At 35.0% G+C, this 21,620-nt stretch overlaps 3 protein-coding genes and 1 long non-coding RNA gene across 5 annotated transcripts in view; 3 read left to right on the top strand and 1 right to left on the bottom strand.

Annotated features, from left to right (window-relative positions):
• The first annotated feature begins 1,257 nt into the window (after nt 1-1,257).
• Nucleotides 1,258-9,962, top strand: tmed2 (transmembrane p24 trafficking protein 2). 2 transcript variants are annotated; one of them, XM_016294699.1, is made up of 5 exons: nt 1,258-1,617; nt 2,997-3,189; nt 7,977-8,084; nt 8,680-8,726; nt 9,673-9,962. In XM_016294699.1, exons 1-5 carry the CDS (start codon nt 1,438-1,440, stop codon nt 9,748-9,750), a joined length of 606 nt encoding a protein of 201 aa, XP_016150185.1. In that variant the 5' UTR covers nt 1,258-1,437; the 3' UTR covers nt 9,751-9,962. The 2 variants fall into 2 exon arrangements, with proteins under 2 accessions (XP_016150185.1, XP_016150184.1); XM_016294698.1 differs by lacking the exon at nt 9,673-9,962 and having other exon boundaries at nt 8,680-9,057.
• Nucleotides 9,109-10,596, bottom strand: LOC107602244 (uncharacterized). The gene is made up of 2 exons (XR_001611012.1): nt 10,546-10,596; nt 9,109-9,628 (listed from the first exon to the last, which is right to left on the bottom strand). It is a non-coding gene; the product is annotated as an uncharacterized lncRNA (long non-coding RNA).
• A 397-nt stretch (nt 10,597-10,993) lies between these two features.
• On the top strand, nt 10,994-19,646 carry ddx55 (DEAD (Asp-Glu-Ala-Asp) box polypeptide 55). Its single transcript, XM_016294677.1, has 14 exons — nt 10,994-11,190; nt 11,269-11,319; nt 12,881-12,967; nt 13,080-13,171; nt 13,243-13,305; nt 13,384-13,533; nt 14,785-14,974; nt 15,205-15,287; nt 16,172-16,303; nt 16,385-16,477; nt 17,495-17,609; nt 17,821-17,989; nt 18,063-18,349; nt 19,281-19,646. Exons 1-14 carry the CDS (start codon nt 11,083-11,085, stop codon nt 19,452-19,454), a joined length of 1,794 nt encoding a protein of 597 aa, XP_016150163.1. The 5' UTR covers nt 10,994-11,082; the 3' UTR covers nt 19,455-19,646.
• Nucleotides 19,647-20,332: 686 nt separating this feature from the next.
• LOC107602242 (N-alpha-acetyltransferase 25, NatB auxiliary subunit-like) overlaps nt 20,333-21,620 on the top strand; it is a 22,062-nt gene continuing 20,774 nt past the window's right edge. Inside the window, exon 1 of the mRNA XM_016294697.1 lies at nt 20,333-20,441. Within this exon, the coding sequence (XP_016150183.1) occupies nt 20,384-20,441 (58 nt within the window). The 5' untranslated portion in view covers nt 20,333-20,383. The remainder of the gene's footprint in view (nt 20,442-21,620) is intronic.

Raw genomic sequence — 21,620 nt, 5'->3', positions numbered from 1 at the left:
TAGGCTGAAAATGCTGTAACTAAGCCTAACTAAGCATGTAACTAAGCATAAAAACCTAAAAGTACAAGTGCCTATCAATTAATGTGCGACCATAAAACGGTCTGCATAGTGAATATAACAGAATAAATATAAGAAATGTTGTTATTAAAAAAAGTTTTAAACTTTACTTTTACTTTTAGTCATTTAGCAGACGCTTTTATCCAAAGCGACTTACAAATAAGAAAAAATAATTAAAACTAAAAGCTAAAACTCTATAAATACTATATATATATACATATATACACACACACATTTAAGAAAATAAAAGAAATTAAATAAAAATGACAAATGCATACAACAACATTTCAAAACTAAACATTTAAATGAAAACAAAAAAATTAAGCTAAAAACAATTCAAAATATTAAAAGAGCAAAAGGTATGAGTATAATAATGATTCTAACATAACACTAAGCCAAACACCAAAAAACAACTACATGTGTATGTACAGTCACACACATATACATATACATATACATATACGTATATATAAATACATTCAATATATATATATTATTTCATTTCCATTTTGTATGTTGAAGTACTGAAATAACTCAAATTAAATCAAACTCAAACTTAATAAGAAACCTATATAGACATAATGAAAAACTAATAAAATGACAACATTACTACAACTGTAACTAAAATAGATAACTAATACAAATCAAACTACATTAGTTTATCAGTAATCCTAAAAAACATATCAACTAAAAGCATATCACTGCCCCTGACATTTTTTATTGCAACATTTTGAACACGCAACCATAAAAACAACAATCATTGCAAATCAAATACTGAGATAAACATACTGCAATAATATTAACAGAAGAGAACAAAAAGAAAGAAAATATACAAATAGGGTATATGAATCAATTAAAGGGTCGATTTAAGGCTTTGCAATATTTTACAGTCTTTTTGTTTTGCTATGTCTTGTAAAATAATGAATATGTAGTGACATTTCAATTTTTTTTTACCTTTGTGGATAAACAATTCTCTCTATATAATACATAGGCTACATTTGTAATAGTATTAAATTAATATATTACATTCGATTCAAATTAATAAATACATTTTAACCACCATTATCAAAGAAAAATAAACTTTTCCTCTGAGTTGTATTTTGTTTGTGTTCTAATTTTAACAAAAAATAAAAATAAAAAAGCCAAATCGCACCGAAATAATTCTGTATAAATGTAATAAAATAAATAGTTTCTGTTTTTTGCAAACGCGAACTACGTCCGTCGTTGTCGCCTTTTTGTCCCTTCAGGCGACTCGTCTAAATCTTGACGTGGCATCCTCAGTAGCGCAGCTAGCGCTTGGCAGTCTCCGCCTTTATCGGTCCAGTGCGGCGTAAAGTCTCTTTTATGGGGTTTATCATCCATTAATACAGCGCACCAAACATGTTTACGCTCTCGGAACTCGTCGTGCTCCTCGGCGCGCTGTCTTACACGGCGAGCGGCTATTTTGTGAGCATCGATGCTCACGCGGAGGAGTGTTTCTATGAGCGCGTGAACTCGGGCACCAAAATGGGCCTGATGTTTGAGGTCGCCGAGGGAGGATTTCTGGACATCGACGTGGAGGTGAGCATCAAAATACACTTACTGTATTAATAATAAACGATAGCCCATAAGCAGGCGCTGTAGGAAGTTTGCAGGTGTCGCCGTCTGCTCGCACCGGATGCTGGTTGAAGCCGGAAGTGAATTGCTGGCTGTTAGTGATTATTAATGCTTGCACACTAGATTATGTACAGTCTTAACGTACGGCATTGTGTGTATTGATAACCTTTGGGAGGGTCGAGGTGAAAGTAAAACTACTCTGGTTTAGTTTGGTCTTACTTTGCTTCCACCTGATGGTTGTTAAGCACAAATACTGTGGCATTACCATGAGATCCCATAGATTTGTAACCTAAAAGTTTGCTTAGTACTTTAGATATTCTTAAAGAGCCATGCATACAGTACAGTGGTGGCCAAAATGATTAGAACACTAGTATTTCCAGCAGCTAGAAATGCTTTTAAGTCAGTTATTTCTATCTTTTGCTGTAGTGTGTCGGTAGGAAATATCAGTTTACATTTCCAAACATTCATTTAGCCATTAATTGTAATAATGCAGTGAGATTTTTGTCTGACGACAGCCAGTGCTGCACACAGAGATCTGATCTGATCTGTCTGGAGTGACGAGAACGAACTGAGACAGACTCAATCCAGAAGAACTGTGCCAAAGATAGAAATAACTGACTTAAAACCATTTCTAGCTGCTGGAAATACTAGTGTTTAGGCCACCACTGTATATGCACACACACTTGGATATTATTACCAATTAAAGGGGTCATATGATGCTATTTTAAAGCTCATTATTTTGTGTATTTGGTGTAACAGAATATGTTGACATGCTTTAATGTTCAAAAAACACATTATTTTTCAAATACTGTACATTATTGTAGGTCCTCTATGCCCCGCCTCTCTCAAACGCTTCGTTTTCTACAAAGTCCCTCCTTTGACAAGCTCAGTCTGCTCTGATTGGCCAGCTGACCCAGTGCATTGTGATTGGCCGAACACCACAAGCACGCATCGACAAAACATACTTAGTCGCTGATTCAGAAGTGCCAGATTGTCATAGCAAAGGCCATTAAAAACACGCCTTCTTTCTTTGCGTGCACATTTAGGCAGCATTATGCTAATATTTCCACATAGTGATGTAGACATGTGGGGGCGTGTTAGAACGAGCCGTTTTAGGTAGGCGTGGCTGACTCTTAACTTTTATAAAGAATATCTCTTTGGATTTGAGACTTTAGGCTTTGCAACTTTACAGATCTTCTTTATGCACCAAGAGCTTGTAACACTCCAAAGAGAAAGGAAAACTTGAAATCGCATCATAGGACCCCTTTAATAGTGGTTATTTGTGGGTTTTTGTGAAGTTGTGAGCACCTGTCAGTAACTCATGTATTGTTTGTCCTGAACAGATAACGGGTCCAGATGGGAAGCAGATCTATAAAGGAGACCGTGAGTCCAGCGGCAAGTATTCTGTAGCCGCCCATATGGACGGAATCTACAAGTTCTGCTTCAGCAACAAGATGTCCACCATGACCCCTAAGATTGTGATGTTCACCATTGACATCGGCGAGGCACCCAAAGGACAGAATATGGAGACAGAGGGTGAGCGCATGAACTGGTGCAGGGGTTTCTGGGAAGGTTGTTTCTCGTAGTGTCTTCTCTTTTGCTCCATATGGCAGAGTTCTCACGGTCACGGAAAACCTGGGAGCTTTCAGGCAACTGGAAAAGTCATGGAAAATTAAATATTTGTGGAGCTTTCTATAATGAATGTCAGGTTTTCTGCCCAGGTTTCTAAAATATTTCAGTTGCCTTGAAATTAATTTCTATAGGCCTAAATCAGGGTTATTATAGTTGAATAAAACACAAAAAAATTGAAATAAAATAAGTAACTGAATCTCAAATATCAAAACCTTTTTATTTTACCTATTTATTTCTATTTTTATTTAGTGTAATATGACAAACTAAAATTAAAAACAAATTATATAGATATTTTATAAAAACGAATTAAAAATAATTAAACTAACAAAATTACTAAAAGTTTAAAATGGAAAATATAAAAATAACAACTAATTCAAAATAAATGAAAATTATAAAAGTAATTAAATTGGTGGTGTTGCATTTGCATGCTGAATATGCAGAAATATTTGCGTTGATATAATCGAGTAAATTGTTATTTCCAGCTCATCAGTTACTAAAACTGACATGAAAATGAACAAAAACTATATAGACATATTTTTAAAAATTACTTTACCGAAAATGTTTTTTTATATATTTAAGTATTAATTTTAATTAGTGCTGTCAAATGATTAGGGCTGTAGCTATCAATTATTTTAGTAATCGAGTATTCTACAGATTATTCCATCGAGTAATCAGATAAGAATTTTTCTTTAAGAGCAATACTAAATATACAAGAGAGAATAAGATAGATCTCTTAAAATAAACAACTCATTTGTTTTCTTTTTAGAAAAATTAACATTTTTATTGCTGAAATTGCATACATTAATAACCGTGAAAACTAAACTCATTTAATGCATTTAATTGCAGAATTACATTCAAAATGCAAATATATCAATAAAATAAATAAAATATAAATATAAATAAATAAAATGAATAAAAAAATCTATTTCACATTACTTAAAAAAAGAAAAGAAAAAAAAAAGGTAAACAGTACAAACTAAAACTAAGGCATACATCAAAATAATAGTAATAATAATAATACCTAAACATTGCATTTATGTAGTGCAACTTAACTTTCAAGTTTCAGCCTAACTAAAGCTCAGGCATAACATAAGCCTTTACTGTCTTCTTGGAAGGCTTTGTGGCTTTTGTGAGAGGCAAAAATCAGTGGACGGGAAGGTAACTTGGAACAAGAACAAGAATCCATACACAATTTTTAAACACATTTTTCTGCAATATGAAATAAACCCTCTTAAATGTCCCTGTATGTGTGTGTAGGGCTGTCTCGGTGAGGGAATTTCCCTTGCGATACTTTTGATATTTTCATATCGGTGCATCCCTAATGTATATGTATGTATATATATGTATGTATATGTATGTGTATATATATATATATATGTATGTATATGTGTGTGTATATATATATATATATATATATAATTTTTGTATGTATAACTAACAAGGTCATATTCAGAAGACGATGATACCGAAACCAAATAGCGTTGAAACAGGAAGGGAAGTAAACAGAAGAGAATGACAAAATAACGGTCCACAGAACATGAACCTGACAATAAGATCGTTAGGCTATTGTTAGCCTATATGTATAAAGTTAGCCTAGTTGTAATCTGAAAATTCCACCTGCGTGTGTTCTATACGGGCTGTCAGTCAGTGCAGTTACAGTGTTGCGCCACAAGGTGGTGGAAAGGGACTGGTGCTTAGTCTTTCACAAAACATAGCAAACGTAGGGACATCATAACTAGCCACCATATTGATTTATTTAAATATGTCCAGTGCTTTTTTTACAGTCTGTGGTCCAGCGTTTATCAGGTTGTGCGTCAATAATAATGGTCCGCGGGGAAACGCTGTGATCCGTGTGTAGTTACAGTAAATGGACTAAACGAAGCCTGATTTTTTGTATTCGAGTTACTCGAGGTATTCGAGGAATCGTTTCAGCCCTGCAAACGATTAATCACAAAGTTGTTGTTTACATTATATATAGGGATGTAATGATTCACTCAGCTCACGATTTGATTGATTTTTTTACTAAATGAGATTTAAGAGAAATTATAAATGAAATGTGTCCTATTATTGCTTGGACAAAATGCTCCACGTTTCTTTGTGAAACTGAAATATAACACTATAATAATATACTAATATAGCACTTGCATATTATTGCTCTTTTGTTGGTTTTGATTGCTTTTATTGTCCTCATTTGAAAGTCGCTTTGGATAAAAGTGTCTGCTAAATAACAACATTTAAATATAGGCTAATGTAAATGTAAATAAAACTAAATTGACATTTTAAAACAAGCCCCAAATAAATAATTAACACAAATAAAAGAAATCTCTTCATATAAACAAACTAAGGCTTTGTCTGTGCTCTTTCCATTTAAAATTAGAGGCAACCACTGCATTTTAATCATGATCCAAACAAAGATGCTGCATACATGCAACTTGAGCAGTTTTTAATCTAAATTACATTGTGTAATTTAGAAATGGGATGCAAAAACAGAATGGTTTTGTGAAACTATGCATAAAATATCTGCATGAAACAGAAACAGCAGACGAGCTGAACGAGACGCAGATGCACTCTCTGCCAGCAGGTGGCGCTTAAAGCGTTTCCTTGGTTTTGGCTGTAAACAAAGCAGCGCTGCACTTATGAACTTTAATATGCTTTAGACAGAGGCAAGATGAAAAAATACCACCTACACTTTTCTAAAGACAGTAAGTTCCCCTCAGGCATACATTCATATACAGTGGGGCAAAAAAGTATTTAGTCAGCCACCAATTGTTATTTTGAAAATATTTACATTTTTATACATTTATATATTCATATTCTTATATTTTATACTATATTATATATAAACATAACATATTTTTCTTAAATATATGCATGTGTTTGTATTTATATATACATAATAAATATACACAGTATACACTAGGGCTGGGTATCGATTCAGATGTCCCGATTCGATTTCGATTCGCAAGCTCTCGATTCGATTCGATTCTCGATTTTTTGTGAATATAGTTTTAATACAAATACTATTGATATTTCTAAAAAATGAACAGTAAACATCAGTTTACAAATGGTAAATTAATAAAAAGAAATTAAGAACCACATGCCTGATTTTTAAACTATTCTTTTTTTTGTATAGGGTCCTTTTTTAAACAATAATAGGGCCCTATAAAAAGTTCTTAATTTTTCTGATAATCAGATGAAGGCATAAAACGTGAATTTAATTTATCCTAATCAAGTGAAAATTAAACCCTTTTATTTTTTGGCAAACAAATGCTGCACAAAGCAGGTTTACTGTTAAAATTAAAAAGAAAACAGATGTGATTATTCCTTTAAAAAATAAAGATTTATTAATATTTATTAGCAGTAGTAGCATTGAGTCTTAAGACTGCTAAAGAGTAATATATTCTGACAGTAGAACGTTACACTAAACTTTTATTTTGACGGGTTGCCGTGAAGAACTTGCAGCTGCTGTGTATGTGATATGACGGTAGATTTCTCAAGCGAAACGGTAAATGCTAATGAAGTGACTCTCAGAGCAGCTGGAGATGACATTCGTGTTCATATCATCATATAATGAAATGGCAGAAGCTGAAAACACCGTGAGCATCATCCACGCTTTAGTGTGTGTGTAGTAAACAAAACAGTGTGCCGCGCCATCCGCCATTCATTCATTACTGAAATCATGGTGCCTTATGCGTGATATCTTCTGCAGATTTATAGTATTACTATAGCATTTCACCGGAGCATTGAGAATTGCGCGTATGGCCATGATATGTGCTGAATGAATGACAGGATTTCTGTTGTAACATCACGCAAGGTAAAAAAGGGTGACATCTACTGGAGAAGACTAATGATAAGATTCACGTTAATCAGATCTTGTTTTAAATGTGTGCTGAAATAAATCCCGGAAAAGATCGATTCACGGCTTTTGAGAATCGATATCAAATCGACGTCATTTAAAAAATAAAAAAATAAAAACGATTAATCGGAAAATCTTTCTTTTTTTTCCTTTTTTTTGCCCAGCCCTAGTATACATGCATATATTATGTAAATAAAAACTTATTTTGGATGCGATTAATCGTGATTAATAGTCTGACAGCACTAATTTTTTATATATATATATATAACTTATACAGTGCTGAAATTATGATTTAACATGGGTTTTTCTTTTTGCCTCTAACGTGGCTTTCTTCCCTATTCAGGAGGTGGTGACAGCTGGGATGGTAGGAATAGACTGTTCAGTAGATCATTTTAACATCTGTTGAGTTTTAAACTGAAATCTAACAGCATCCGCACTTCTATTTGCACCTGTGTGTATAAAGACAGCGTGACCAATGAGCTGAACCTTTCACTCACCGATGAGCTCATAAAACTGCTGTTGAACCCTAAAGAGAGAGATATAACATTAATGGTTGTGTTTTATCATAGAAGAGGTTTATTTGAAGTTCTCATGGCCTGTTTTGCTTTTTTTAACTGTAGGCCATTCTGATACTTATCTTTTATGCTCTATACATAAGGGTTTTTATTAATGTAACAGCCGTTTATGACCTGTAACCTCTTGCATGTGTACATGAGGCGTTCACTGTTGGTACCAAATTTTATACTGTTTTGTAAAAATTGGAGGTGTTGTATTTGCATGCTGCATGCACGTTGATACAGTCGTCACGAGTAACTTGCTATTAATTTATTTCCAGCTCATCAGAATAAGCTGGAGGAGATGATCAATGAGCTGGCGGTTGCCATGACGGCGGTCAAACATGAGCAGGAATACATGGAGGTCCGAGAGAGAATACACCGCGCAAGTAAGACATCCGCACTGATCACGTGACCACAGTTGTTGTTGTTTTTAAGCAATCATTATTTTGCATGGTTTTGAACCCAGGAAAAATATGCATGTTTAAATGCCCTTTCAATTATTATTATTATTTTAATTTTGATGCTACATGAACCCAGCTATAATATTGTGCATGTTTAAATGGCCTTTTAATATTATTTTATTTTGGCAGTACATGAATCCAGCTATAATATGCATGTTTAAATGACCTGCAAATTATTTAATGTTTTCATTTTGACATGAACTGAATAATTGGCATGAATAATTATTATTTCTTCTTTCGTCTTTTTATAAATATTCCTTTTTTTATTTTGACTTGACGCGAACCCAGCAAAAATATAATTGTTAAAATGGCCATTTATTTGTGTATTTATTTATTGGACAAATATTAGTGTTTAAATGGACATTGGAATTATTTCTTCGTTTTTATTTTGGCATGACGAGCAGCTGAAATGCATATTTAAATTGACTTTGAATTATTACTGTTTTATTTATTGATTGATTGATCTATTTTTAACTTGTGTCTATTAAACTTGCTGTCTAATTATGTCTGTGTCCTCTAGTCAATGACAACACGAACAGCAGGGTGGTGCTGTGGTCCTTCTTTGAGGCTCTGGTGCTGGTGGCCATGACCCTCGGACAGATTTACTACCTGAAGAGATTCTTCGAAGTGCGGAGAGTCGTATAAAATCCTGTCTGTGTTCCACAACATAAACACACTGAGTTCAAGATTGACCTGTTTTATGAATTGGATGTCCAATTCAACAGAGATGGGAAGAACTTGGTTGTTCGCTAGTCCACCCAGTCTGTGATTTGGTTTTTATTTGCCCCAGTTGTAGTTCTCTTCATCGTTTGATTTGGTAAAGGGTGCGATTTTGAATCAGTTCATTGAGTTTGTTTTAGCCTGACTTGATTTTGAACAGTCATCTTTAATATATATATATATATATGTATATATATATATATATATATATATATAATTTGTTTTTTCTTTTTTTTTTTTGCTTGGTGTTTCTTCTCCAGAACTGTTACGATTGCGCATTACTCTGAGAATGAAGTAACGGTGATGATGTGGTGTTGTCCCAATACAAGAACATGATTTAGGATTGTATGGAAATAGCATGCTGTAATTAAACCATAACATGAACAATGTTTTGAGCGAATGGGAAGTCAGCGGTCGCTGATATAAGTGTCAGGAAATGTCACATTTCATGTCATTTTCACTGCTCATTATCACATTTAGTTATGCCAACAACGACCTCCATGGCACATATTTAAACCTGATGCTGGCGAAGCGGCAAAATGACTGCTTTGCAGATTTTCTGGTGTGTTTTTAAATGTTTAGGCAGGGTAGGCCCAATTTCTTTTCTATCTCTATCTCCAGTCTCTTCACGCAGGAAGTACTTTATGTAGTTTTGTACCACTTTTGTTGTCTAAACCAACTCTTACATTAAAGAAAATGCAAAATAGTTTGGCTAAGACTACTGGTGAACTGATGATAAAACTGTAAACCTCAGAAGTTCAACGACAGGGTGGTGCTGTGGTCCTTCTTTGAGGCTCTGGTGCTGGTGGCCATGACCCTCGGACAGATTTACTACCTGAAGAGATTCTTTGAAGTGCGGAGAGTCGTATAAAATCCTGTCTGTGTTCCACAACATAAACACACTGAGTTCAAGATTGACCTGTTTTATGAATTGGATGTCCAATTCAACAGAGATGGGAAGAACTTGGCTGTTCGCTAGTCCACCCAGTCTGTGATTTGGTTTTTATTTGCCCCAGTTGTAGTTCTCTTCATCGTTTGATTTGGTAAAGGGTGTGATTTTGAATCAGTTCATTGAGTTTGTTTTAGCCTGACTTGATATATATATGTATATATATATATATATATATATATATAATTGTTTTTTCTTTTTTTTTTTTGCTTGGTGTTTCTTCTCCAGAACTGTTACGATTGCGCATTACTCTGAGAATGAAGTAACGGTGATGATGTGGTGTTGTCCCAATACAAGAACATGATTTAGGATTGTATGGAAATAGCATGCTGTAATTAAACCATAACATGAACAATGTTTTGAGCGAATGGGAAGTCAGCGGTCGCTGATATAAGTGTCAGGAAATGTCACATTTCATGTCATTTTCACTGCTCATTATCACATTTAGTTATGCCAACAACGACCTCCATGGCACATATTTAAACCTGATGCTGGCGAAGCGGCAAAATGACTGCTTTGCAGATTTTCTGGTGTGTTTTTAAATGTTTAGGCAGGGTAGGCCCAATTTCTTTTCTATCTCTATCTCCAGTCTCTTCACGCAGGAAGTACTTTATGTAGTTTTGTACCACTTTTGTTGTCTAAACCAACTCTTACATTAAAGAAAATGCAAAATAGTTTGGCTAAGACTACTGGTGAACTGATGATAAAACTGTAAACCTCAGAAGTTCAACGAATATGTATGTCAAATATGGATTTCATTTAATAAACATGAAACATGTTCTTAAAATGTCTCCTTTGTATTGTTTGTGTAGGTTTGGATGCACAACATGGAAACTCGCAGCAAAATTTGCCATGCAACTGCCATGTATTTGATATTTGCTCTTTATTTACATAATTCTTTCATGTATGAATTGGCGAGGCCTCTGCGTAAATTTGAGGTTGTCACGTGGTAGCTGTTACTTTTCTCAGCGCTGATGAGGATGGTTCAATCGTAGTGTGCGGCGGTTTTCCGTTTGTAGATAATTTATTTAAACGACTAGGCTTCATATTACATAAAGGTGCCAGACAAGACAAATATTCTGAGTTTTGAATGCCATGCAATGGATTTAGCTCTCACTAAATGCCCCCTCGGAGGAAGACAATGCGGAACGTTTGTATCAGTCGCTTGTTTCACATTCGGAGCGTATTGCGTGTAGCACACATCTTCTCCTCATGTTTACTTTTATGGGTCAGACTCATCTAAATTCATAAACTATGGAAAACATTACCGATGGAAAATGGGAGCGTTTGCCCGTGAAATTACATGACAGTATATTACAGACACTTAGGGAGCTGAAATTTGCATATATGACTCCTGTTCAGGTATTAATATTCAGACTTAAACTGTACTCGCGTGTTTCTGGTCGTATTGTATTAACTCATTTTTTCCATCAATTTCAGTTTGCCTGCATCCCTCTTTTTATGAGTAATAAAGATGTGGCTGCTGAAGCCGTGAGTATTTGAATACGTGTTTATTTTTTATCATAATGTGCTGTCTGAGAATATTTCATATTTGTTTCAATTTTTTTGAAAGAAGAGCCTTATGCTCCTCAAACCTGCATTTATTTGATCGTGAAAACTGTGAAATGTTATTACAATTTAAAATAACTTTTCTGTTTGAGTACATTTTGAATTATAGTTTATTCCTGTGATCAACATTGTTCCAGTCTTCAGTGTCACGTGATCCTTCAGAAATCATTGATTCTAATATGCTTATGATTTGCAGCTCAAGAAACATTTATGATTATTATCAATGTTGCAAACAGTTTTTGCTGCTTCATATTTGTCAAAACCGTAAGTTTGGGGTCAATATGGTTCAAATAAAGAAACTAATACTTTTATTCAGTAAGGATTAGGGGTCGACCGATATGTGTTTTTCAAGGCCGATACCGATTTTTACAGATAAAGTAGACCGATAACCGATATATATGTCTGGTGCAAAAATTATTTATTTACATACACAGAGACATGCAGAACATGCTGGATTCATATTTAAATAGTATTTTTGCGGCTTAATATTTACAGATACTAGTCCATATTGCGACTCTATTTAAGTGTACTGACCTACTTTTGATTAATTCATCCAAACTTTGACAAATTCCGTGACATTACGCATCATACAGTAAATTCCATTTATATGACTGGATTCCGCAATTCTGGAAATCATAGATAATATTGAGGTGTTTTGCAACTTCAGTGTAACGTTAGTGGATTGTGATTTATTGCAACTTAAGCAACGTCTGCTGCTGCCTTACCTTTGAGAGACAACTGATGCGTGATCACTGAAGCAGCTGCAGTTAGCAAGCGCTTTCAGAGTGAGAGTGAATTCCGCTTTGATTGGTCGGACTTCTGACTCCCAACAAATCAGATGAGCGGTGGACGGAGACTGCTTTAGGCCACAGAGTGGTGAGTTCTGACAGGCTGCATCAGAGCCAAATAGCGTGTTTCAAAATGAAGTTATTTTATCGGTGAATCGGTTTTGAAAATGACCGATACCGATAATCATAAAAATGCTTAATATCGGTGCCGATAATCGGTCGACCCCTAGTAAGGATGCATTAAATTTATTAAAAATGACAGTAAAGACATGTATATTGTTACAAAAAATAGATTTCAAATAAATGCTGTTGATTAAATATGTTATTTATCAAAGAAAAAAAGCATCACGGCATACACAGAAATACTAAGCTGCAGTACTTTTTAATGTTGCTAATAAAAAGAACCATTATTAATAATTGAGCACCAAATTAGGATATTAGAATGATTCCTGAATGATCATGTGACACTGAAGACTGGAGTAATGAGATGCTAAATATGCTTAAAATATATTCAAATTGATTTTTTTTTTTTTTTTAATATTACTGTATTTTTTTTATTAAATTAATGCAGATTTGGTGAGCATAAAGCTGCATTAAAGAAAGTCATTCACTTATTAAGACTTACTTCAAAAACATTAAAAAAAAAACTTTTGTAATAATAATATTAATATTAATAATATTTAATGTGATTCCAGGTGACTGGCAGCGGGAAAACCTTGGCATTTGTGATTCCTGCGTTAGAAATTCTCCTAAAGCGAGAAGAGAAGTTAAAAAAGATGCAGGTCTGTATTAGATGATGAATTTGACATTTCAGTAACGCTGTCTTCTTCTTCATCAGATGCTTGCGTTGCATCGGTGTAATTCATTTTGATTTCTATTGTGATGTATTGTCAGGTGGGTGCATTGATCATAACACCCACCCGAGAGCTGGCACTGCAGATCAGCGAGGTGATGGGACGATTTCTGCAGGGGTTTCCTCAGTTTAGGTGAGAATAAAACATCTACTCCATCTGATGGCCTTAAGCTTGTAAATCTAACAATGTGTGTCTGTTTTTAGACAGATTCTTTTGATTGGTGGAAGCAACCCTATTGAGGATGTAGAGAAGTTTAAGACTCAGGGGTGAGTGTATGGACTGCTCTTTTCTCAAACTAAATCTGGAATAAAATAAGCAAATGCAATGTTATGTGCGGTTCGTAGAGCCAATATCCTAATTGCGACCCCTGGGCGATTGGAGGACATGTTCAGGAGGAAGGCCGATGGGCTTGATTTGGCCACGGCTGTGAAGTCTCTGGATGTTCTTGTCCTGGATGAGGCAGACAGATTACTGGACATGGGCTTTGAAGCCAGGTAATGATCTCAAATCGTCAGTCTGTAAAAAACTGCCAGAAAACAACTAAAAATAATAGGCAATAACTTACATAAGCATTTAATTTTACATTGCTTGGCAGTTTAACCACACTTTCTCTGGAGTCTGTATAATTTTTGTTATAATATGCATTGAGTGTTTTAATAAGATGCTGTATAATTAGCATATTCACACACAAAATAATTTTCTCTCTCTCTGTATATTATAGGCATCTAGTGGTTATACCATGGTATTACAAGATTATTCAAGTACTGTATAGATGGCACTAATCTGCCTCCATTCACTGGATTTCAAATACATTTGCTCTGTTTTTAATTTGAATGCTGCATTAACTGAAAAATATTATAAAAAGTGTTTTTAATATTTTTTAAATTAATATATATATATATATGTTTTGTATCATGAAATCCCCTCAAAGTGTAAAATATTACAAAAAAATATTATTGACCTAAAATATAGCACATTAAAAGGAAGTTCACCCGAAAATGATCATTTGCAAAAAATGTACTCACTCTTAGGCCATCCAAGATGCAGATGAGTTTGTTTCTTCATTTGAACAGATTTGGGGAAATGTAGCATTGCATCACTTGGTCAGCAATGGATGCTCTGCAGTGAATGGGTGCCGTCAGAATGAGAGTCCAAACAGCTGATAAAAACATCACAATAATCCACAAGTAATCCACAGCACTCCAGTCCATCAGTTAACATCATGTGACGTGAAAGCTGTGGGTTTGTAAGAAACAAATCCATCATTAAGGCGTTTTTAACTTTGCTTCCTGCTGAAATATCCAGTCTATAGTTCTCCAGTAAAAAAGTCCATCCTCTGTTCTCCTCGCACATCAGATCTCACCCACACATTTGTTTAGAGCTGGTTTGGCTTGTAAACAGTGCTTGGTCTGTGCAGATTTCTCTGCTGATTCAGACCAGATGACATTTTCAATGTAAAATATTATGCGATATTATGGATGGAAGACTCTATTTCATTTTAGCTAGAGTAATAATGTTAAGTTAAAATGTCTTGATGGATTTGTTTCTTAGAAACATGCAGCTTTGCACTTCACAAGACGTTAACTGATGGACTGGAGTGGTGTGGATTATTGTGATGTTTTTATCAGCTGTTTGGACTCTCATTCTGACGGCACCCATTCACTACAGAGGACCACCAGGATCACAAGTGTGACCCCAAAGTTGAGATTATGCAGCTAATGCAGCTTTTTTCTTCGCCTCTGCAGTTTAAACACTATTCTGGGGTATTTACCCAAGCAGCGGCGCACGGGGCTTTTCTCTGCCACACAGACACAAGAGCTGGAGAAGTTGGTGAGGGCTGGTCTGCGCAACCCTGTGCGAATCACAGTGAAGGAGAAAGGTGTGGCGGCCTCAAGCATGCAGAAAACACCAGCCAGACTCAGCAATTATTACGCAGTGAGTCATCTAGAGCTGTCTGTAACCAGCAGGGACTCATTCACTAATGCACATGCATGCATTTTCATGGGGCGTTTCAGAAATTGTAACTACTCTGTTAATTATGTATTAAGTATTGACTGCGTTTATACCTTTAATTCACATTCCTTTCTCATTATGAACAAGTTGGGTTGGCCATACTTGTCTGAACTAATTCCCAATTATTTATCTTAACATTTGCTTATGTGCAGATATGTCGAGCAGAGGAGAAGTTCAACACTTTAGTGGCATTTCTCAGGCAGCACAAACATGAGAAGCAGCTTGTGTTCTTCAGGTTTGTTAGACTGATTTTGCCACATACGTTACAAGTCGTCTCTTCTGTGCACCAAAGCTGCATTTATTTGATCAAAATACAGTAAAAACAGTAATGTTGTGAAATATTATTACAATTTAAAATAGCTGTTTTATATTTAAAAATATATAGTAAAATGTAATTTATTCCTGTGATCAAAGCTGAATTTTCAGCATCATAATTACTCCAGTCTTCAGTGTCACATGATCTTCAGAAATCATTCTAATATGCTGATTTGCTGCTCAAGAAACATTTTTATTATTATCAGTGTTGAAAACCGTTATTACTGCTTAATATTTGAGTGATGCAACCATGATACATTGATACTTTGAAGATACTTTGCTGACTAGAAAGTTTTACTTTTTTTTGGAAAAATTAATATTTTGTAACATTATAAATGTTTTTAATGTCAATTTAATGCATCCTTGCTGAATAAAAGTATCTTCTTCTTTTTTTTTTCCTTCAAAGAGTGACGTACCCCATACTTTGATCTTTTTAACTTCCACAAAAAGCTTTTTTAAAATTGATAATAATGAGAACTGTTTCTTGAGCAGCAAATCAGCATATTAGAATGATTTCTGAAGGATCATGTGACACTGAAGACTGGAGGAATGATGCTGAAAATTCAGCTTTGATCACAGGAATAAATTACATTTTAACATGTATTCAAATAGAAAACAGCTATTTGGAACTGTAATAATATTTCACAATATTGCTGTATCAGATACTCATAATTATGTATTTACTCTATCAGCCTTAGTGAGCAGAAGAGACATCTTACAAAAACATAATTATTCCAAATTGATGTTATGTAATTAATATTGTTCAGCCATCTTAACATCATCATATTCTCTGTATATCCGCAGCACCTGTGCCTGTGTGGAGTACTTCGGTAAAGCCCTGGAAGGCTTGATCAAGAATGTCAGCATCCACTGCATCCACGGGAAGATGAAGCATAAACGAAACAAGATCTTTGCAGATTTCCGGGCGCTGAAGAGGTAATGTAGTGTGATGCCTTTCTAGCTGTTTACAGAGAGGAAGTTAAAGACCCAGAATAAATGCGTTATGGATGTGTGCAGTGGGATTCTCGTGTGCACAGACGTCATGGCCAGAGGCATCGACATCCCAGAAGTGAACTGGGTGCTTCAGTACGACCCACCAAGCAGTGCAAGGTAACCAAGACATTCATGAACACGCTTGAGCTCAGAAGTATGTACTACATTCACAAAAGCTTGGAATAGTTTATTACATGATTTATTTTATGCTTTGATCAGTGCTTGTAGAGTCATGCAGTTAGTGGTTTGTCATGCACCACTATATTGCTCATACCTAATGAATTGAACAAACCCCTAACATTAAATATTAAACTTCAGCATATTTATTTATTTATTGGTTTGTTTAGATAGAGACAGTACACAAAACATGATTCCAGCCAAAAAAAAAAAGCTGATAAAATATGCATTGTACATACAGAGTATAGTATATGCTAATTCATAGGAACCTAAAAATGCTTTTCTTAACAAAAAAACAAAAACACTCCACCAACCCTACATTACTAATATAATATATATACATAATTACACATACTTAAAAAAAAAAAAATATATATATATATATATATATATTAATGTCGCTCTCAACCCTGGCAACATATAGATAGAGGAAATAAAACAATTAATTAAAATAAATTAGATATGCATATAGCTCTAGTTTATTTTAAACCTGCACTTAAACATAGTTACAAAATCCCTAATGTCATGTACTGCTTTCATTAAATTTAAATTTAATTTATAAAATTAAGTATCAACACTTTGTTTTAATCAATGTATTTCAAAGCATTGTTGTTATTGTTAACTAAAGCTATTAAAAAATAATGTTCAGTAATCTAAATAAAGCTCAAATAAACAAAAATAGGAATATTCGTTAAAAAAATTGACACTGAAATAAAAAGTAAATTCAAGTTATATAGAAATACTAAAGAAACAAAAAACTAAAATGACAAGCACATAACAAAATTACTAAAGTTACAATGGAAATATAAAAATAAAAGCTAATTAAAATATTAATAAATACTATAATTGTATAAAAAAGAACTCTGAAATTAAACTGTTTAAAGGTGACATACTATTTGCATGCTTTGTGCATATATTGCAAATTTTTCTCATCTAATTTAATACTCCTTCCATTAGTTCCTTTGTGCATCGGTGTGGACGAACTGCACGAATCGGAAACCAGGGCAACGCACTCGTCTTTCTTCTGCCAATGGAAGAGTCGTATGTAAATTTCTTGTCCATTAATCAAAAGGTAAGTCAGAGCGAAACTTCATTTCATACACAAACTATCAGATGGAGTGTCTAGGGTTCGAAATTAGGCTTTTAAAAAAAAAATCACATTCATGCATTAGACATGCATTTAAAGTGACATGCATTTAAGTGCCTAATATTAATGCATTCTCAATATTTTGTATTCTATATGTTCGCGTTTAAGGTGGTAAAGTAGTTGTGTTTTCCCACAGTGTCCTCTTCAGACGTATCCTCCAGTGAAAGACGTGGTTGATGTTCTGCCTAAACTGAAGGCGATGGCTTTAGGTGACAGAGCCATGTTTGAGAAGGGCATGAAAGCCTTTGTGTCGTGTGTGCAGGCGTACGCCAAACACGAGTGTAGTCTGATATTTCGCATTAAAGGTGAGTGACATTGCTTTAAACCTTTCATAAGATACTTAACCAAGATAATTCACCTGACACATACCTTGTCCAGACCTGGATTTTGCTGCTCTGGCCCGTGGCTTTGCTCTCCTCCGTTTGCCTAAAATGCCTGAACTGAGAGGAAAGACCTTCCCGGACTTCAAACAAGAGGCCATTGACACAGACACCATCCGCTTTAAAGATAAAAACAGGGAAAAACTGAGACAAAAAAGGCTGGCGGAGCTGAAAGAAAAAGAGACGCCGTTAAAGAGGAACTTCATCAAGAACAAAGCCTGGTCGAAGCAGAAGAACAAGAAGGATAAAAAGAAAAAGAAGGCTGCCAAAAGAAAACTGGATGAGGTATGTTACTCATTTGCTTGCGTTAAAGAAATGGTTCACCCCAAAAAATTTCATTTGCTGAAAATGTTCTCACTCTCAGGCCATCCAAGATGATGATGAGTTTGTTTCTTCTCCAGATTTGGAGAAATGTAGCATTGAATCACTTGGATGCTCTGCAGTGAATGGGTGCCGTCAGAATGAGAGCTGATAAAAACATCACAATAATCCACACCCCTCCAGTCCATCAGTTAATGTCTTGTGAAGTGAAAAGCTGCGTGTTTGTAAGAAACAAATCCATCATTAAGTCATCTTTAACTTTAAACTCTCACTTCTGGCCAAAATATGAGTCCATAATAACGCTTCCTCCATCTCCTGTTGTCCTCTCACATCAAAATCCCCCCACATATTTGTTTAGAACTGCTTTGGCTTGTTAACAGTTCTTGATCTGTGCAGATTTCTCTCCTGATTCAGGCTAGATGACTTTTTTACTGTTAAAAGCAATATTATGGATAGAGGTCTTTTGGCCAGAAACAATAGTTTGAAGTTAAAAATGACTTAATGGAGGATTTGTTTTGATTTGTTTGGCTTCACAAGACATTAACTGATGGACTGGAGTGGTGTGGGTTACTTGTGGATTATTGTGATGTTTTTATCAGCTCTCATTCTGACGGCACCCATTCACTGCAGAGCATCAATTGGTGAGCAAGTGATGCAATGCTACATTTCTCCAAATCTGATGAAGAAACAAACTTCTTGGATGGTCTGAGGGTTGAGTACATTTTCAGAATCGTTTTGGGTGAACTATTCCTTTAAAATCCAAAAACTCCCTGTTTGCATATTTTTACTGAATATAGAAGGTACATGTATAACAATAGAAAACTCTGTAAACAGCTGTAAATGTAGCGAATGGGCTATTCTATAAAGTCTCAATGCTATATCTGTGTGGTCACAGGAGTCAGATGTTGACGAAGAAGACTTAAACGAGCTTTTAAATGACACGCGTCTGCTGAAGAAACTCAAGAAAGGAAAGATCAGTGAAGAGGACTTTGACAAGCACTTGAGTTCAGCGGGCAGCTCACGTCCCAAACGAGCAGAGGCGAACAGTTCTGATGGAGACGGAGAATGAACTGTCATTTCTGTGACTTTATGCGCCTAAATTGACTGTCATTTGACTTAAATATGCAGATATGCTGTATCAGCAGTGTCATTTTCATTCTGGTTGTCTGTGTACTGTACAAGAAGGATGCGTTCTTAACAAATGCGCTTCTGTATTAATTATCAACCATATACATCAATGTCCAAATATGATAAATAAACATTTCTATTGGAAAAGTAAGTGTTTTCAAGGCTCTCTTTGAAATATTTCATTTAAAATTTAAAAATTTCATTAAATAAAAATTCATTTGGCCCACATACAAAAAGACAAAAAAATGTTTACTGTGAAAAAAATAATATTACAAATCAGTCTCAATATTATTTAGAAATTTAATTAAATTTTCTACTCAAATAACTGTACTGGTAGATTCAATATTTATTCATTTATTACTTTATTCATTTATTATTATTTAGTCATTTATGTTCTTATTTTAAGCCATTTTTATTTATTGTTTTACTCAATTTTTATTTTATGTAATTTTATTTTTATTTTAAATAAAATTTTATTTAATCAATTAATTTTTTTAGTCTATTGTAATCTATTAGATTTTTTTATAAATAAAATATTTTATTTGTCTGTTTATTTTTATTTATCTATTTATTTACGTTTTTACATGGTTTTTCAATTAATATTTCCACAGACCCCCTAGCACTCCCTTTTTGTCCCATGGGGGTCTCGGACCCCATTTAGAAAACCCCTGCTTAAACAATACCATAGTACTTCCTATTTTTTTTGCTAGAGCAAAAATATACGTCTTAAAACATGATCGTACCACCGCACAATTGCAGATGTGTCTTTTACAGTGACACTGAATGACACATGACTCCATGCTCCTGTTAAAGTCTTTCCGGAGTGCTCGCTCTGCGCATGCGCACCAATTAATCCTGCTCAGCTCCATCATGGCGGCGAGGGGCCATGTGCAAGACCCCAACGACAGGAGACTGCGACCCATTTACGGTAAGATTCACATCACACGCCTGAGCTTATACAGACCTAGCGGGTCTGACTAGTGCTATAGGGCCGGCATATGCGTTATTGAGTGTAGTGAAGGGCTGCAGGAGCTGTGGAGAGCCGGTGAGGCCTGTGGAGCTGAAGCCGCGGTGTCGGTTCGGCTGCGGCGCCGGATGACAGTGCGTCCTTAAGCGGGCACACTGTGACATTTCAATCGGTAGAATAGAGCCTGTTTATAGCCCACCTAAACACTGAAATACTGTTTAAATATCCAGAGATCTGTGTTAATGTCATTTGATCAACCGGTTCATTACTTGTTTGAGATGTCAAAGAGATTAAAAGACTCAATATGAGCCATTTGTGCTTTAATTTGTCGTCTTTTCTATGGGTTGTTATGTGTACAGAGTCTCAGACAGATGCTTTACATGCTTAATAATTTATTAATGCTGTAATAACATGAGTAGTTACATTATAGATACATAAAGCTGAGCTTTGAGGCTAAATGATCTGAAGATAGACCTGCATATTGTCTTCCAGAGATTAATTGTATGCCTCTTTGTTTATATCATTTTGAGCTATTGCGTTTTAATTTGGGAAATTTTCTCCAAAGCTGTGCAGAAATGCCCTATAAATGGCTTTAAATGCCTGAACCCTTAAACTTTGTTGGTCTTAATGCATAGCCTTGTGGGACACCACTGATATTTGTGTTTTATCTGCCAAGATAGTATGATATCTTACTGTATGCATGTCAATGCTTGTGCATGTAGTAAATATTAATGCATTTGCGTATTTTATGCTGCTTACATTGCAAACTCATTAAAGGGGTCATATGATGCGATTTCAATTGTTCCTTTCTCTTTGGAGTGTTACAAGCTCTTGGTGCATAAAGAAGATCTGTAAAGTTGCAAAGACTAAAGTCTCAAATCCAAAGAGATATTCTTTATAAAAGTTAAGAGTCAGCCACGCCTACCTAAAACGCCTCATTCTAACACACCCCCACATATCTATGTCACGATGTGGGAAGATTTGCATAACGTCGCCAAAATGTTCACGCAAAGAAAGAAGGCGTAACTTTTATTCTTGCTGTAGTATTGTTGCTGCTGCCGGCGCCATGTCGTGAAGGCGCTGTGTGTTTCGTTGTGAAAGCGAAACTACTTTGTTTGGTCTTCCAAAAGAGGACGATAT

The sequence above is a fragment of the Sinocyclocheilus grahami genome, unplaced genomic scaffold, assembly GCF_001515645.1.
Source record: "Sinocyclocheilus grahami isolate Dianchi unplaced genomic scaffold, SAMN03320097.WGS_v1.1 scaffold322.1, whole genome shotgun sequence".
NCBI classification, from domain to species: Eukaryota; Metazoa; Chordata; class Actinopteri; order Cypriniformes; family Cyprinidae; genus Sinocyclocheilus; species Sinocyclocheilus grahami.
This window is presented reverse-complemented; position numbering and strand designations above follow the sequence as displayed.